Source organism: Falco punctatus, assembly GCF_963210335.1.
Source record: "Falco punctatus genome assembly, chromosome: 1".
NCBI lineage: Eukaryota > Metazoa > Chordata > Aves > Falconiformes > Falconidae > Falco > Falco punctatus.
The window spans coordinates 104617766-104636037 of record NC_137580.1 but is presented as its reverse complement, the minus strand read 5'-3'; the positions used below and the strand labels follow the sequence as shown (position 1 = coordinate 104636037).

At 51.8% G+C, this 18272-nt stretch overlaps 1 protein-coding gene across 2 annotated transcripts in view; it reads right to left on the bottom strand.

Annotated features, from left to right (window-relative positions):
• Positions 1 to 18272, bottom strand: part of CAMKK1 (calcium/calmodulin dependent protein kinase kinase 1) — a 99673-nt gene that overhangs the window by 44181 nt on the left and 37220 nt on the right. For both annotated transcript variants that reach the window (XM_080365391.1, XM_080365392.1), the window contains exons 2-4: positions 15616 to 16172; positions 5516 to 5563; positions 3742 to 3795 (exon numbers count right to left, since the gene is read on the bottom strand). In XM_080365391.1, the coding sequence (XP_080221517.1) occupies positions 3742 to 3795; positions 5516 to 5563; positions 15616 to 16071 (558 nt within the window). In that variant the 5' untranslated portion in view covers positions 16072 to 16172. The remainder of the gene's footprint in view (positions 1 to 3741; positions 3796 to 5515; positions 5564 to 15615; positions 16173 to 18272) is intronic.

Here is an 18272-nt window from a genome sequence, read left to right as displayed (position 1 = left end):
TTCCCTTCCCACCTGGAAGTTCTGGAAGACCAGGTGGGGTCTCCAGGGGCTAGGAAGTTCCAGGCTTGCTGCTGGCCACTTGCTCCTCAGCAGCAGCACTTTGCTCAGCCTTCTCTTTTCATAAACCTGGAAGGAATTTCTCCCCAGCATTCAGAGTTGGTAGAAAAAAGCTCTCCGTGCTCAGGTTGGTAGGTAAAAACAGAGGCAGAGAGCACAAGCACACAAATCTTGTTTCTTAGGAAACCAGATTAAAAAAAATAGAAAAAAAAAAAAAAAAAGACACACACTGACAACCTACAACGCTATTGCTTTTGTCCAGAAGTAGCACAACAAATGTACATCATAACCACTTTTCTTCGCAAGCTGATTTAGAGATAGAAAATAGGAAGACGACATGACCCGAGGCATCACAGAATCAAATTCCATCAGCACATTGACTCCAAACCAGATCTCTGCCTGGGCACATTTGCCTTTGCTTTTTATTTGCTGCTTTTTCACAGAGCTTGGCTTTTCTTCTTTTTTTCCCCTAGTCACTGTCAAAGGCATCTCCTGCAAACTGAGACACCGAAACCTTTCCAGCTGTAAAAGGCTCCTCAGCAGAGCCCCACAAACGCTGCTGTAACAGCTACACATGGCCAGCAGCAGCCAGGACCGAGCACGGTGGCACGGACCTCTGCTCTGGGAGCCAGCTCCTCACCCTCACGGGATCTCCTCCTCGGAGGCAGCAGTGGGGTGCTGAAAGTTCAGTTTCCTAGGTCTAATACATTCCCTGCATCTGCTGATGCAAGTCAGCACCTTTCCGAGCCCTCCTCGCACTGCGGTTGTTCGCAGAAACGAAGGATAAAGCTCTTGGAAGCTCTCTCTCATCTTTAATGGAAGGTAAAAAACCACACAAAGTAAACACAAGGCATCTACATTTTTCTTCACTGTGGTGATCAGCTTTTTTTCCTTGAGAGTTTTTCCTAATTCTAGGTCAGATCCAAAACTCATTAAAGCCATAGAAATCTTTCCTTTTGTTTTGACAGGAGCTAGATTCAGTTCCTGGTACCTATAACTCTTCCTTTCCAAAGAGAGCTAGCAAAGGGCCCCACGCCTCAGCAAGAATCAGGAGCCACACTCTGAATTATACTTCAAAAATAAAAATTTTCCGCTTTCTTTAAAGTTTTGCTCCTTTTTATTGCAGCACGCTAGCTTAAAGAAAACAAAGCAGGCAGCAACACCCTGGCCTCATGCTAGAACCCTCCAGAGGTAAACTTGGGGGGAAATAAACACACAGAAAAGACCCTCCCCGACTACCAGAATCTTCTACCAACTGCTGGTAACAGGCAGTTGCATTAGGCATCCTCCCTGGGGGGTCGGACCTCGGGGGTCCAAGGCGATGCAGCCTTGGAGAGGAGGGATCAGCAGAGCAGCAGGGAAGTTATCTCAGCGCTGGGAGGGCACGTGGGGACCTAAGCAATCACCAGCCAGTTTTGCAATTAGCTACTATTTCTCTGAAGTTTTAAAAGGTCTGCCAGCTCCTGGGCTGCTTTAACATCTCGGAAAAGTGGTGGTGTCTCCACCATGCCCCCTCCTCTCCTCCATGCTGACACCCACCGCGCTGATGCTCTGGCTCTGGTCCCATCTCTCCCCGCGGTAGCGTTCCACACACATCCCAGGCTCAATCCCCTCCCCAAAAGGAGGATGAGGGCAAACCAAGGATCACGTCCCCTGCAACACTGGTGGTGGTAAGGGGGTCTGCACGCCCCATCCCTCTTCAGGTAGCGAGGCTGAAACACTGCCCAGGCACGGGAGCCGCTTGCAGGCTGCAGTAGCTTTAAAGTGTTTGCTAAGATTAGAAAAAGAAATGGAGATTAAGTGGGGATTAACTAACACACACCAGGCTAACCTGGACACGGGCTTTCACTTTTGGCTTTGATTTGACCAGCTAAACCTACATCCATGGTGTTAATCCACATCCAAAACGTGGACAAGAACGCAGCAGGCAATGCTAACTGAAACCCAGCTCTCTCGGGCCGAGCTGTGACAACCGCCCTGGGCATCCCCCGGCACAGTGTCAGGATTCCCACAGCAAAAAGGCAGCGCCAAAAGGTAAAAAAAAAAAAAAAAATATATTTTTTTTTGAATGCAAAAATATTTTCAGCTGGAAATAAATGTGATGCAATGCATTCCCATCGTGTGTCCCTGGTGCTGGCACTGCCCACACGGGTGGGACAGGAGGGTCAGGGAAGCATCATTGCACCCTGTGGAGCAAACCCAGCCTGCAGGGCACGGGAGGGAGGACTCAAAGGGCAGCAGGGCAAGGGAACATTGGAAACAGCAACTGTGCTGGGGTGGTGGGTGAGTCAGCTTGGAAAGGACGGGAGATGGAAAGACTTGTGGTTCCTTTGCTTGGCCAGCTCCAGGGCATTGCATCCAGATTTTTGTCTCATCTCTTCCATCCTTCATTTCAAGACATTTCTCCTGCAATTTCATGGCTGCTGGAAGCATGGGAGGGCTAACGAGTACTAACAGGCATACAGTTCCCACCCGACGCCTCCAACCCCGTATAGTGCTTGTAAATCCAAGGGTAAGGGAGGACAGGCTGGCTGGGGAGCAGCGGGGAACCAACATGTTTGACACCCCCATAGCCCATTCTTATTCCCTTTTGTACCAAGCCCAACAGCTGCGTGCACTGGCACAGGGAGCAGCACACAAATCTGCCTGGGTGCCCCGATGGCCCCACTGACACCCACGTGAGGCCACACACACGGTGGCAGTGAAGGCAGGACCACTCTCACCAAAGGCAGCGGAGCAGCAGCTGAAGCACAGGGCTGGACCGGGTGGGCTGACTCGAGGGCAGCCGGGGTTCAGGTTCAACAGCGCTGCAACCACCCAGCTCTGCTCACCAGATTCCTGCCCTAGGATCCACCAGAACCTGCTGAAAGCTGTTTTTACAAGCCTCAGGCACAGTCACACACAGCAAGGCAGTTTTCCTTTTGCCAGCTGACCAGCTGCTGCTCTCAGCCTGAGCAAAACCATTGGGCAAGCTCCAAGCTCAGGGACACGGGCACACCTGCAGACAGATTTTGCAGGAATTCTGGCTGGGATGGTTAGGATTTACCTGCCTCTGAAAGGGGAGGAAGAGAGAAGGAGCCTTCAGCGTCAGCAGCCTTTTTGAATCTGAAACCTTCCAACTCTGGCTTCAGCTCAGCAAAGGATTTAAAAGCTGAGGTTTGCCTTCTGCCCTGCACCCTGACAGCGAGGTCCTGTTTGGTGCAGAGGGAGGCATCCTGCCAGGGGGTAAGATGCAGGGGAGCCAGGCACTGCCCAGCATCTTTCTGATAGATGCCCCCTTTTCCTTACAAAACACGCCTGCTCATTCCAGGCCAATCTTCCCATGCAAGGGCAGGTGCTAAATACCACCACCCACACGCCTCTACTTTCAGGTGACCTGCTTCATAGCTGGAAAATGTCAAGATAAATCAGCAAGACGCTTCTGCAGCCTGTCTCCCAGATCCCCACCTGCTGGATAAGGCAGCCCACCTGACTCCCCTCCTGTTCGGGCTTGCACGCCAGCAGGCATGCAGGCAGCAGCTCCATGCCCAGCGGGGAGATTTGGTTCCTTGCATGCCACCCAAATCAGAAATGCATGCGCTAAAAGCAGCCAGGCGGAGGGGACCTGGCGCTCGGAGGGGAGGGGGGGCAAAGGGAGATGAGGAGCAGCAGCAGCAGTGAGGAGTGGAGAAGAGGGACACTTACGTAATACTTGTCATCATTCTCATTGTAGGCCAGTTTCACAACACCATAGGAACCCTAAAAATAAACACAAATTGCACAGTCAGTTCAGCAGTTTCATCTCCTTGCTGCTGCAGGCTGGCACACTGTGGCCTTACACGGGGAGGGGGAGGGAAAAAAAACCCAACAAAACACCCCCCCCCCCCCAAAAAAAAAAAAAATCTTCGAGGCCCCAGGCCGTGCCTTCCCCCTGAGCAAAGTCTGCAGTGATGTGACCCCGCAGCGAGGTTGCACATTTTGGCAGCTCTGTTGGAGCCACAGGGTGCTTGAGGATTAAGAGAGTCTGGAGGAGCTGAGCGTTAGCCCTGAGCCAAAGCCACCGTGTCTGTCTTAAACGTGAGCAGGGAGCAGAGAACAATTTTCAAGCACACTTTCTTTGTGCAAGTTTCAAAACTCTGCATGAACACCTTTCCTGCACTTCTGCACAAGACCATTTTCAGCACAAACCCTCTCCATCTCCCGATAGCACGCAGGACCTCAGTGCAGACCCACTGCCTGCTTTCCCAGGGATGCAGACCTGAATTGCTGCTGTACCCACAGCTCCAGTGACAGCCTGAAGCCAAACTCCATCCAAATCCCTATTTTTCCCACAGTTCTGTGTTAACACGATACATTTTATGCAAGCGAGACACGACACCATGGCTAGGTACCATCCCCGACAGATGCCTGCTGAATAAATGAGTGGGATGAACACTAGAGCCTTCAAAACATTTCTCTTGACTTCCCTGAGAGCTGGAAAGAAGGTCCTGGTCTCAAAGGAGACTGACCAGCCACCTGGCTGATCCAGAAGCACAGCAGGTCCAGCAGACCCTCTACCAGCCTCAGGGTGCCTACGTGCTCGCTGTGACCTGCAGGGAAGGAGAAGGCAGGGGCAAACCCACCAGAGAGAAGGCTTCACGCTCTCCTTAAACCTACTTAAGCCAATGTCAAAGCCACGAGTGGGTCTGAAGCAGTGGGTGGCTTTCAGATGACATCTGCTGTACCACCGGTGGTGGTGTCTCCAGCCTTGCATGCTGCCCAGCAGCCAAGCACGAGCAGCAAGGGTGCCTCCTCCCACGGCCTCTCGCTCTGGAGAGGACTTTGGGCTAACAAATTTTGCAGTGCAGGTCTCTGCAGCTCAGGCTGCAGTCCCTCCTGGCTGCAATGTTCTGACTGCAAAGGCAGGTGCAGCTTCCAGGCAGCACCGTGGACCCATCTGCAGTGGTGGCAGACGGCCAAGCGGGCAGGTGTCTGAACCGCTCACCAGCCCAGAACTCTAAATAACTTTGGAAGAATCTCTTCTGAATCATTCTGCAGCTTTTAAATGCTGACTGGAATTAAACCAGCATTTCATTCACGGACCTAAAAACTTAAAGTAGTGCTGATGGGGATCAAACACCTGCCCTGATCTTTTTTTTTTTTTTTTTTTGGTTTTCGTTCCTTGTTGGGTTGTATTAACGCAGCAAAGGCTCTCGGTGTTACATTTGGCAAGCAAACACCCTGGAAGGGAGCCAGCATCACCACCTTCAGAGGAAAGGAAAAGAAATTTAGAATTCAGGGGAAGTAGCTCCACTTTGACCTTGAACAAAACTTTCTCAAACTAATAAGGAAAAAAAATCTTGAACAAAAAACAACCCCAAAACAAACAACAGTTACAAGGAGTCTTGGCCAGTAAGATCTCCTGGGCTGGCACAGTCTTTCCACCTGTCCTTGTGTGCATGCATTCTGCTCGTGCCAAACCCAGGCTCCAGGAACCTACCTTGCCTATTTCGCTCTGCAGCTTGTACTGGTTTAATTGCACGCAGTCCTGTGGATCAAAAGGAGAACATAATTAGAGTATTGGTTAAAAGAAATGACTAAGTTTGAATTAATATCAAGTAGAGGCAGAGTGCTGAATAATGAAAGACTAAATCTTATTTAAACTGGTATGTTACGCAATAAGCACTGCTTGTTTGTTTTGGTGTTGTTTTTTTTGACAGCCCAGCACAAAGCAGTTCAGGCTGAATTCTGACTCTGGTGAGCTGGTCCCTCCAGCCTGAATCCCTGGCATCGCTCCAGATTCAGCCCCGTGACCCTGCCAGCAGCCTCTGGGCTCTCTGCATTAACCGTCTATACTGAACTGTGCTCAGCACCAAGCAGAGAAAGAGCCGCCCCCAGCTCCCCAAGGCTCCCACCACCCCAGGGTCACAGCACGAGCCCCTGCCTTCCCAGCACCCTGGCAAAGCCAGGGACCCCCTGCGGGCCGTGCACGAGGCTGTGGCTGCACCCTGAGGAGCCTTCACCTGGATCCCGCCATGCTCCTTCACTGTGCAACACAAACAGTAACGGATTCCCTTTAGGCTGATACGATATTTGCTAAAATAACTTACCCCCAGGCAGGTCTGATCTCTGTTTGCAAGCTCTCCCTAGCACTGAAATCCCAAGGAATGGGAAGGTGGTGGATGCAGACCCCCCAGCAAGCTGTGACAAGGGTGCAACGATGGGGTGCTGAGTTACTCCATGGACCAAGAGTGCTGCGGGGAGTGATGCTGGCCCCAGGCAGTGACCGCTGGAAAGCGAGGTGGAACAGAAGAGCCAGGCAGTCGCCTGATGTTAAAGCCACCCTCCTTCAGTGCTGTACCACCTAAAGGAAAACACTGCCACAGCAGCAGCAAAACCTCCACGTCCCCATTCCCCTTGGAGCTGAGCCCTCTGCCCTCCGAAGCAAATCCCGGACCCCGCAGGAGCACGGGGGGCTGCAGGCGATGGGCGCAGGGGGAGCAGCCTGCACTGCCTGCACCGAGCTCTCCCTGCGGCTACCAGGGGGGGACCTGCTGGTGGCCACCGCCATGGGGGCTGCGGGAGGGCAGCACCCACCTGGCTGCAGCACAGAGCTCCTGGCAAAGCATCAAGGGCACTCCTGCAGAGAACTCTGCGGCGCTGGCAGCAGGAGCGTGGGATGCACGTGGTCCTGGCTAAATGCACAGCACTCAACTGCATTGCAGGGGAGGGGAGAGCCCCAGACTCAGGGGGGTGAGGCAAGGGGGGAGCTCCCAACCACAGCACATCGTATGGGCTGAGCCTTCGATGGGACCCCCTTCCCCACCCAGCAGTTTTGAACACAGTATTTCTCCTCCAGGGCTGCCAAGCACTAAAGCAAGCTGGAAATTTGCTTCCAGCCTCTGCTCCGGGCACTCCTTTGGGAACAAAGCTGATATAAAAATACGCAGACAGGTAGATTAGCCTTCCCATAAACCTCAAAATAGCCCTGAAATCTACAGAAGCAGCACTGGGACAGCAAAGCGGTGCCGGACACCTTCCATCCGTTTGTAAGAACAGGGGGTGTCACAGCCCTGGTGCCATGCAGCATCCCCACAGAAAGCAATGCTCCCACCCCCCTCACAGGACGCATTAGAGCACTGATGGGGTAGATGATAATTTTGACTTTTCACCATCACCAACAGAAAACACTCCTAACTCCAGTGATGGTCACAGTGAAGGAGAATAAAGGAACAGGGAACTGATGAGTTTTTAAGCTTGCAAGCAATGGCTTGTCAGGAATACAAGGAATGATTTAAATCTTACGTCTTGTTTCCAGTGAAAGAAGGTTTTTTTTCCACCACCCTAACAGGGAAGACAAGCCAATTGTGAGTAATGGAGCCACAGCAGTGTATTAACTGCTGCTAGCAAACCACGTATCTTTCCAAAATCAAAAAGCAATCCATCAGAACTGGAAGCAACAAGAAAGGAGAGAGCACGACCCTGCAAAAGCCAAGATGTAAAGCCCAAGGCCACTGAAATACATGGAAAAGAAAAATCCCATTGAATTTTGTAGAAAGGACTCCCCTCCCCAAAGGAGGGTGGGCAGCAAGCAGGAACCCCGGGTACAGACACATGGAGGATGGATTCCCTTGCAAACACTGCGCCAGCAAATCCACCCCCCAGCGTGATGCTGTGCTTTGCACGGTGGTGACTTTCACCAGCTAAGCAGGAGCAGCTTTCTGTTGTGGTGTCCTGCCCGGGGTTCCCCTGTGCTCAGCTTCGCCTTGTGCTGTGCAAAACAGCAGAGACGGGGAAATGCTCACCAGAGCGGCTGAGACAGGTGGCAAAAGTGACCACCCCACTGAGCCAGCCTCCAGCCACCTTGGTACCTCCTGCTCTTCACACCAGCAAGCTTGCCATAACAGGACCTGGTCACCAGGCCTCCTCCCCCAAGCAGGGATTACTCACACAAGTAAATACAGCCTTCTACACATAGCTACAGATGCTCTGGTCTGCACTCAGTACCTTGTTTCAAGCCAAGGTGGCAACTCCAAAGCATCACATTTGCCATGGCTTCTTGCCAGCACAGTGTCGAGGAAGCCTCAGCAGCACTTTTTCCCCTCTTTCCTGAAGGAGCAGAGTCCTTTGTGCGGGATGTAGCTCATCCAGCTGGGCAAACCCCTTTACAAAGCATTTAGTGCAGCTGAGGAGGGACAATGCCTTGTCCGTGTCTGAGGCACCAATGCCTTTGACCCCGACCATCACCTTCCCACCACCCCTCTCACCTCTGGTTCGAAATTACCGCTCTTATCCCACCCCGGATCCGATCACCTGAAGCATCCCTCTGGTCTTCACTGCTGCTGAATGGAGCTTGTGAGCAACGCCAAGACACCCGCCTTTGGGGGATGGTTTTTTGAAAGGGAGGGATAAATACTGGGATGGGAACACCCAGAGAGGGTCCGAGGGAAAGGTGGTGACAGGGTCTGCAGCACAGCCTCCCAGAGTCTACACTTGCTGTCACCACATCCCTACCTGGTCCATGCCTCCATTGCTCTCCACTCAGGTAATTAATTACTGGTGAGAAGCACTCTCAGCTTCTGCGGTGCTTTGAGCACTTGAGCCCAATGCCCCAAAAATCAAAATAGGTTATAGGTGCTTTCTGCCTTTGTCTCTCCTTGCAGAAAGCCCGTAATTCCCAGCTGAAGCGACTCCCGCCACGCGTTGCTGCAGCTGGGCAGGGCTGTTATTATGTTATTTGGTTCTCCTGCAGGAAGCGGGATAATTGTACTATTCCTTTATCGGAGAAAAGGACCTACCTCTGGGCCAAGTGTTGCTTAAAGATAACATTGCACAATCTTCTTGATTTCATCACACCAATGCATTTGCAACTGCTGATAAATACGAACAGAGCAAGAACCTTAATGAGAACCTTTAATGAAAAGCTATCAGCAAATGTGACCGGTGTGCCTGTCCAAGCGTGCAATAATTGTTCTGCCTCAAAAAAAACAAGATGCCCCATTTGTTACTAAGTCCAAGGTACTACTGAAGAAAGGGGGAAATCAATGCCGCAGAAAACAAAAATGGATCCAAAAATTCATAAAGCACACTGAAGTCCAGAGCCCAGGCCCAATTCCATAAACCCACTGCTCCCATCACTGGGTGACAGCAACCCCGAGACATCGAGAACAGAGCCTCTGCGGTCCAGGGGGACACAGGAATGGGAAGGAAGAGCCAGAGCTGGTTTTCAAAGAAAGACATTTCTGAAAACAATCAGACTACATACGTAGGTGCATATATAATGGAGAATTTTGCCCCCTAAAAGAAGCCAAATTCACCAATCTGAAAAGAATTGTATGTTTCAACAATTCAGAGATATTTAAAGAGAGGCACAGGAAAGAAAACTGGGAACTAAAAGCCAGTAATGGAGACTACACTGGTTGCAACTCATCCTGTCTGGAAGAGGAAGTGAAAGCAGTTCTAAACCCAGACAAAATTAAAATAAAAACCAGAAAAAGGGGCATTAGGGGCAGCAATGAATGCAAATTAGAAAACAGTTCAGGGACAGAGAAGGACACACAGGAAGCCCAGAGCTCATGGAGGTATGAAAAATAAACAGATTTTTAAACATCATCCAGAAACAGATGCAAAACAGAAAGCGCAGCACCACGAGTGGCTGCTGCAAGGAGCACTGGCCACGGCTGGGCAGAAAGTGCGACAGTGAGCACGGCCGTCCGGGCTCACCCACCCGAGACCCTGCAGCTGGATGCAGGAGGCCATGCACCCACTGGGTCCCTGGGGTACCACCGGGAGAGGGGCCATAACAGGAGGGGGCTGGGACCGGTGGGATGAAGGCAGCCCCCTTCCAGCCCCTCCCGCCACAGCTGCTGCTTTGGGCTTTCTCCTGCTCTCTAACCTCCCCCTTCAACAAATTGGAAATGTAACTTCTCATCAAGGTTAATTAATCCAAGGAAAAGAAATTAGCAATGCCTGTGGGAGATTTGTCTTTGAAAAAAATGTTTTCCACCTATCTTTGATCTTTTCAAGAGAGCTCTCATCTGAGCACCGCAGCAAGACCTCTAGAAGAAATTGGTTTGGGGGACTCGTGGGCTGGAAGGGGAAGGTCTCCAGCCCACGCTGTGCAGAAGCTCCGTCCCCACCACTGCCCTGGTCCCACCTGGCTTTACCTTCGTGGGCAGCAAGGAAATTATGACCTTATGAAGAAAACCAGGCAGCTCCCAGAGACTGGAGGAGCACAAAACCCGGATCAGCCTGGTGCCAAAGCACTGCCTCTCCCAGCTCTTGACATCAGTTGCTTCCAACCAGTTGGCCAGCCAAGCAGGAGACCTACAATAAAGATGTGAAAAGCCAAGGAAAGAAAGGGCAAAGTGGTGATTTATTTTCTGTGCCTCTGGAATAAGCCACGGACATCGAGCGTAGGAAAATTCCCTTTGTCAGCTCGTCCTCCTTCCTGCACACTTGGGCCAGCAGCAGCACCAAGGAGGGAGAACGCGCTGGCTTGACTCATCTTCTCCACTCCTGCTGAAGCACACATGGCCTCACTGAGTGCCACGACAGCGCCTGTCCGGGGAGCTGGGACGCCTGCCTGCTGGTCCCAAGGGATGGGGAGAGCATGCAGGCACTGGGGCTACAGGAACCGGGATGCCAAGGGGTAGGGAGGGAAAAGGAACATGTGAAAAAGGACGATTCAGCCAGAAGAGACTGGAGAAGAGAAATTATAAAGCAATTAACCGTGCTGGCAGGTCTGGGGAGCAAGCCTGGAAAAGAACATCATTTATCCTTCTAGCTCTTACTAGCTAGAAGCAGCTCTTCCTAGCTTTAACTCTCCAAGACTTGCCTACCTAAAAAGGTTGGTTTGGGATGGCAGAATAAAAAACCCCCAAAAAACAGCATTGCATTTTCAAATGCCACTTTCCAACAAGCAGCACCACCTTTGGCAGACACAAACCCTGCCATTTTAGGTGGGACAAGCTCTGTCAAGTGACAAGATGCCCATCAGTCTGTACAAACGTGTTCATTGGGAGTCTTGCCCTAGTACATACAAGCACCAGAGCATCATCTGTGCAGCAAAGCAGAAGCTGCTTTTAGCAGCCCCAGGAAAACCCTCTCCTCTCTGTGCTGCCAGCACCGAGCAGGAGCTGGGAACATCACATCAGTGTGGGCCAGGGACTGAAACGCTGGAGCCTGTGTCTCAGCTCTGCAGAGTTAAATACCCTTAACAGCTTCAGCTTAATCACTTCTGTGCCACAGCTAAAGGTAATGCCATTCCCCTGTTCGAGTGAAGCACTGATGGGCAGCAGAAATCCCACCAGCCTGGTAGGCACTCCTGCTGGAGAAGGTAGCACTGAAGGCACCTTCCAGGCCATAATCCATGAATAATCTAAGAAGGAAGGGAACAGGCAGGAAATTTTTAAAATTACAGATCAGATTTAACAGAGATACGGCAGATCAGGTTAATTAAGTACACAGCAATGCTGTCAGGAGAGCAGAACGGGTTACTTCTCCTGCAGAGCTGATCCTGCAGATGATGACTTGTCAGCAGTGGTTGCAAGACACCAGCAGCTGCCAGCTCTTTGTCCCAGGGCAATTAGCTAAGGGCTGATGAGGAACTGCCTCTGTGCAAGACAACAAGCCCTCAGGTCTGCTGCAGCCCTGCCAGCCCAGGAGCCACCATCTTCCTCAACAAGAAACCCAAGAACCGCTGCTCTTAAGGCGGGTGCCTGCAGGATCGGTCCCGGGGACAGGACAGCATCATTCCCTGCCTGCTCACAGCACCGGGTGAACCCTCCGCAGCACCACAGGCACGGCTTTGGCTCTTGGCCCTCTGATCCCTGAATGCAAGAATTCCTCCCAGCCTGCGAACAAGTATGAAACCAGCATTAAAAAGCTCAGCAGCATCTCTCTAACTGAACACACGGTTCTTCCGTAATTCAGCAGAGAACAACAGAAAATTCACCTCTGCCATAGCCTGTATCCCATCTCCCCATGGCACATCTCTCCATTATTTCCCCAGATCAGTTAAGGATACAGAACCGCTGACAGCAAGGCAGTGAGCTGCCGCTCCTGCTATCACTGGGGAGGGAAAGCAGCCTCAATCCTAGATGGCTATCAGCACAACACAGGGAATTTTGATATGCAGCTGTGCCATCCATCTCTGCTACTGATGGACAGCACCTGCACGTGGGCCACTGATAAAGCCCGAATGCTCGTGAACTTCATTTTTGCACAGACTGTAGCTCCCTCGGGCAGCAGCCATGAGCCACAGTGATGGATGTCCTGCCACCTGAAAGGCACTGACTGGTGATGCCCCATCCTCAATGCAAGGAGAAAGGAGCAACTGCAAAATGCCTTTAAGCAGGTGAGAGGCATGGACTCAAGTACAGACGGTGTCAGAGTAATCTCCACGGAGACCAGGGGCAACGCCGCGGCGGCTGAGCTGGACCTTGTCAGAGTACCAGCCTCCCTGCTCATTAGGGTCTGCACACCAAACTGATTCAACAGAAGACACAAAAGCAGCTGCTGCTAAGTATACCATGATTGTATTTCTCTCTATAAAATAACAGGGTTATTTTATCCCCCCCCAGCACCAAAAGCCTCAACATGGAGTCCCCCATAAATCCTACCTCCTGGTTCTGCTCAGCAGAGCTTTGTATGTGGGCAGGGAAGACTAATTGCTTACAGCAAATGTACTGAGCAAATGCATGTAAAAAAAAACAAACCCAAAACAAAACAGCATGAAAATCTGCTCTCCATTTCACTTCTGGATTCCTGGTACAGCCTGGATTTGGACTGGCAGTGCCTCTCACAGCCAGGAACACAACAACCCTGCAAGAACCACTTGGTAGCAACTGGCAGGTCACACGCAGGACGCTGGAGTCGGGTTGCGCACTGCGCTGCACGCTCGCCTTGCTGCCACACACCTAACTCTTATTTCTCATTATTTGGTGGCCAGCCTCAAACTTTATCCTATAAACATGCACACATCTTCCCAGACCTTTTGCTATCCCTTACAGGACACCGATACTGTCCCTATAAGCTGGGAAGAGGAAGAACGGCTCCCAGGAGCAGAGCTGCGAGGGTGAGCAGCCCCCTCCGAACACACACAGCTCTCGCCTAGACCTCTTCTTCCCCCTCCCCCTGCCATGTCTCCCCATTAGTATGAATAATGGTTTCCAATGAGCCCAGCTTTGTTAAGCATCTGGGCTGCCCTAGAGCAGGGCTCTAAATAGCTACATCAAAGTGACCATTCAAAACACAGTACTGCTCGTAAAGAACTGCTGCAGGAGCAGGCAAACGGGGGTGGGGGTGGGGGGGTGGGGTGGGGGGTGGGAAGCTTCGCATCTGCATTTGGAACTAAGCATCTCCAACCCCCAGGGCAGGAACTACTGCTCCCCAGGCTGCAGGTGCTGTGGAAGAGGACTGAGTATTTTGCATTGGCTTGCAGATGGGAATGTGCTAGTCGTGCTCGACCGCAGTTACTTCGAAACAGGTTCCAGACAAGCCTGGCACGGGGTACTGCAGGATGGGAGAGCTGGCACACCAGGCACGTCCGCTTCCAGGAACTGGCTCCTTTCCCTCCCCATCTCCCTTAGAAAAGCATATGGCTGCTGCCAAAGAAGCTGCAATCTCCGCAGCGTGCCTTCTGCAGATACCCTCATATCAGCTGGGGATGCCACAACCCATCTCACAGCCAACGTGTCTTACAAACCTTCCCGGAGGACAACGGCTGATTTGCTCCTGTGCAGCACCCATCCTCTCAGGTGTGCGAGGGGAAAACACCCACTTTTCAGGAGGGAAACACTAAGCCACACAGATGTTAAGCTCCAGGTCACTTGGAGCCACATGGCAAAAGTCTAAACTCCAGCGACTTGGGTCCCCTACAACACAGGGCAGGAGCACAGTGGGATTTAGGCATCATGTCTGGGAGCCCCAGGGTGCCCGAGGGCAGTATGCTGGCACAGTGGCACTGGCAGAGCCACGCTCAGCAACACGTTCTCCATCAACTGGGTGAGACAGGGTCAGACTGGAACTGCTCCTGAGTTCCTGGCTACTGCGTCTGTTGCGCTTCAGTGCTCAGGCACAGCAGCAGAGGTGAAATTCATGGGTGAGCATCGCTGTACTGCTAGTTCTATAGGAAAAAGAGACCGAAAACACCCATGGAAGTGGCTTATCCCTCACCAGAACAAGGCTCATGGTCACAAGATGAACCAGAGGCTCCTGGGCTCACCTCCTGCAGCACCAGGGCAGGAGATGCCTCTCCCTGCAGGGTAAGGCCAGCCCGTCCATGCCTCCTCCGCTCCTCCCTCCAGCACGCTGCCTCCTCTCTGTTATGGCACCTCTGAGCGAGACTGTGGAGTTGTGGCACCCACAGACATTGCCCACCCCTCTGCCCTGCCCTTCCCCGTCCCCCAGGAGCAGAAACAAAAGACAAATACGACTGTGAAACAAATTCAGTCTGGAGAAAAACAGCAAGGCGTAGAAAACTTGGTTTTCCTCCACAAATAGATAAAAGTCTCAGGAGAGGGCACAGTCTGGGCTTGTGGGATAATTCAGGTGCGAATCTGTGTGTTTTCCCAAACCAGCTCCCAGTGCCAAGATGATGTTCCCTCCCCAGTACTCCAGACAGCCCATTCCCCACTTAAAAACCTTCCCCCAGCCAGTAACACTTTACAAAACATTTTGGCTCCAAGAAACACCCCTTTTACGCTACCTCCATCACGCCTGGCTTCCAAAGCAAGCCCTGCTGCATGCCCCTTCTCCACGGGCTCAGCATCTCCAGCAGGACACTGGGCAGCGGGGTCTGAGCAGCCTCTGTCTGGTCCCTGTGCCCCCCATGATGGCACAGCACAGGGATCTGCAACCAGCAGCTGCTTCCATCGGGCCACTTGACCACTGCAGCGTGTGGGACATGCTGGGACAGGACACCGCTGGGACAAGCCCAGCTCTGGTACCAGGAGATGAGCCGCAGGACAGAGGGCAGGAGCCACCACAGCCACCCAGAGACACTTCTTGGAAGGACAGGAGGGTCACAGCCCGCGGTTACCGCTGCCCTTACAAGTACTTTAAAGACAAAGGAAAATCCTGACAGGAGTACGAAACACCAGTGCATTTAAGCTCTTTATAAAATTAAATCATGCCCTCAATAACGGCAAAACACAATAGGAGATACATAATCTCCAGAAGCTTAAATCCATAAAATGCCATCAGCAAAGCTGCTGTGACTGATAAACTCCCGAAGGGCACGTACAGCAGGGACACGAGAGCAAAGCAATTGGGCTGCAGCTCTCCGCACAGCCTGGCAGCCCTTCTGCACGCCCCCACCACGCAGCAGTGGTCCTGGCCCCCGAACGGGACTATCGCAGGCAGGCGAGGGCTGGAGGAGCCCTATGTCAGGACCCAGCAGAGGTCTGGGGGGTGGATGCCAAGGCGTTCAGCCATTCCAAACTAACAGCACCCCTGGTTTCAGGGATTATTTTTTTTTTCCCTTAGAAAAACCAGTGCTTTCAGACCCACTGCTCCAAAAAGCTGAAGACCGCCATTGCCAGTTAAGAAAGACGTACCTTACCTCAACACCCCAACTCCAAGGGAGAACATGCCTACCTCAGAATCTGATATGGAGACCCGATTGGATTCTATCGTTGGTCTCCTCATTATACGTGGCGATGGCCCTGTGGCATAAAGACCACAACCTGGAGCGTTGGTAGAAGCCAAATAACCTCCTGATGATCTCTCCTGAAGAGATAACTTCCTACTTGAAAGGACTGGTCTAGTGAGAGGTCTCTTGGGAACATGTCTCCAGTGAGCATCTTCTGACTGTTGGGAAGGCAGAAATTCATTCACTCCCACATCACTGTTGACTCCATTTCTTTGGATGTCTTTTATGTTATCAGAAAAGACCGTGTCGTTTTCTTCCCTGGGGTCTTCACCATTTCGGCCACTTCTGTCTGGGCCAACAGCCACATCGATGGCTGCTACCCGCTCTGCCAGTTCCGTCTGCGTGTCTTTGCAGCACATCTCTCTGCCTCCATCCACGGCATTCATTGCAGAGTCCCCCATCGCTGCGGCCAGCTAGTATGGTCTCAGATGGCACTGCAGAGAGCTGTGACACTAGCGCTCACAGACAGCATGTGGCACAAAGGAGTCTCTCCATGAAGTAGCTAAAAGGAGATACAAACAGAGGGAAACTGAATAATAACATTCACTCAGCATAAATATGACCAAGACACCCATCTTTGGCTTCTTCCAACATTAAAAAAAAAAATGAAGGCAAACCACTGGCAGGCTGTAAACAAACTGCAAACGCTCAGAAGAACACGCAAACCCAAGCATCAAGCTAGATCTGAAAGTGATAAAAACTAGGTTTTATCTGATGTGCAACAAGTGACACAGCTCAAGAGAACTTCTCCTCCTGCAGCTAGACCGCCGGTCAACCAGAGCTTACATTAAAAGTAATATAGCTTCTTAACAAGCCAAGGGTAAAGGGTCAAACTTCTGACCTCTTGAATTTATTGTAGCCCAAGAGCTTCTAGTACATATCCAAACCCAACGCACACAACAAACCCACAGCCGTTTCAGGCTCCACAGTAGTCTCTCTGTTGCCCTGTAGGACCTTGGAGGGTGTCACAGAACAGTCTAGAAGCCAAGCCACAGCTGGTGACTTCCACGCTCTCGGTTATTTGCAAGGTAGTCAACAGCAAAGGCAAAATTTAAAAGCAAGTCTGGTTCCAGGGTCACCCCTGGCCCCCCCCTCCAGTGGCAGCTTGTGTGCAAAAGGGCATCTTTGCTGCCCACCCTGTATAAAAGCTATATTGAGCTATAACCAACCACACTTAAATGATTACCAGCATGTGGGAATCAGCTTTTCCCTTGGAAAAGCCCTACAGAACAAAAACGCAATACAAAGCAAAAACTGCTGAATAAAAATTGCTGTTTCCTGGATGCTAATTTCAGCCTCAGTTTAAACCAGATTTCAGTCTTCCCAGCACAGTCCAGATCAGAAAATATTCCTCTGCAGCACACGGCTGTCACCCCCTTCATCACCTCTGAAGATGCGGTGCTGCAGGACACACCATCTCATCCCTCTGCCCCGTTCCTGGGGACAGCGGGAGAGAACTTTGTTTTATTCCCAGCAATCCTGGACTGCATCCAGTGAGGACCAGGGTAGGCTTCGCTCCGAAATATTGCAGCCTCTGGTTTTCTGCATGCGAAGCAGGTTGTGCATAACAATCCCCGCAAGCCCGGTGATGCTTGCATCGCCCTGTTTTCATGCTGGCTACCTTTAATTTACATGAGGAAGGCTGGGGGTGAGTGAGTTGAAATGGTCCCCTCCAGCATCACCCTGGGAACCCAGGGGACACCCCTCGAGGGCACGGAACAGAGGCTGAGCCTGGCTCAAAGCCACCCAGCAATGCTCAGTTAAACCCGCCACAGCTGAACTCTGCCGCAGAGAGAGGCGGCAGCCCACGTCCCCCGCTGAAGCGCAGCAGCCGAGCTCAAGCCATCTTTTATATCCATAAGGAAAAAAGATCTGGATGGGAGGCTTCACCCTAGGTAGCGTGTCAGTCACCGGGGGGACATGCTGGGCATTCAATGTCATGAAAGGGAAACATCCAGATCTAACGCATCCCTTCCCACAGCCTCCTTCCCCACCTGAGTAGCATCTTCCCCCCTCCTCCTGCCTTTTCTGCGGGCTCGTTGGAAACAAATTAACAGAAAATGTCACTCGCTCAAAACAGTAATGAAACGGTGAGATCAGCTTTAAAAGCTTCTATTAAAACTATATTTAAACCCTTTAATCCCAAAGCACAAATCCCTTTCAGAGCCAGGAGGCAAGTGCCAGGGGGCGGCTCGTGGCAGCAAGGGAAGGGGCGCAGGGTTCGGCCAAGCACATAGGCACGTGGTCCCGCAAACCCACGGGCAAACCAGCACAAGCCTCCCCCCAGCTAAACCCCCCCTGCTCCGCCCCCCCCCTTTTTTTTTTTCAAGCTAGAAAGCCAGCTGCAGCCCTGCAGCGGCTCAGCGACGATCCCGTCCTTTGGAACGGATTTGCAGGCAGCCCACAGAGGGTCTGCTGTTTGCAAAACACTCATGCGAGGTTTGCACTTGGAAAGATTCTGGGAGCATCAGGTCAGGGCAACCGGCAGCCTTGTGGCCACCCTGCTCTCTCTGGTGAGGCTTTCCTGGCACTCCAGAGCCTGTGGGGAACGGCACATTTCCCAGGATTTTTATTCCTTGTGAGATGCCTGTGTGCTCAGCTT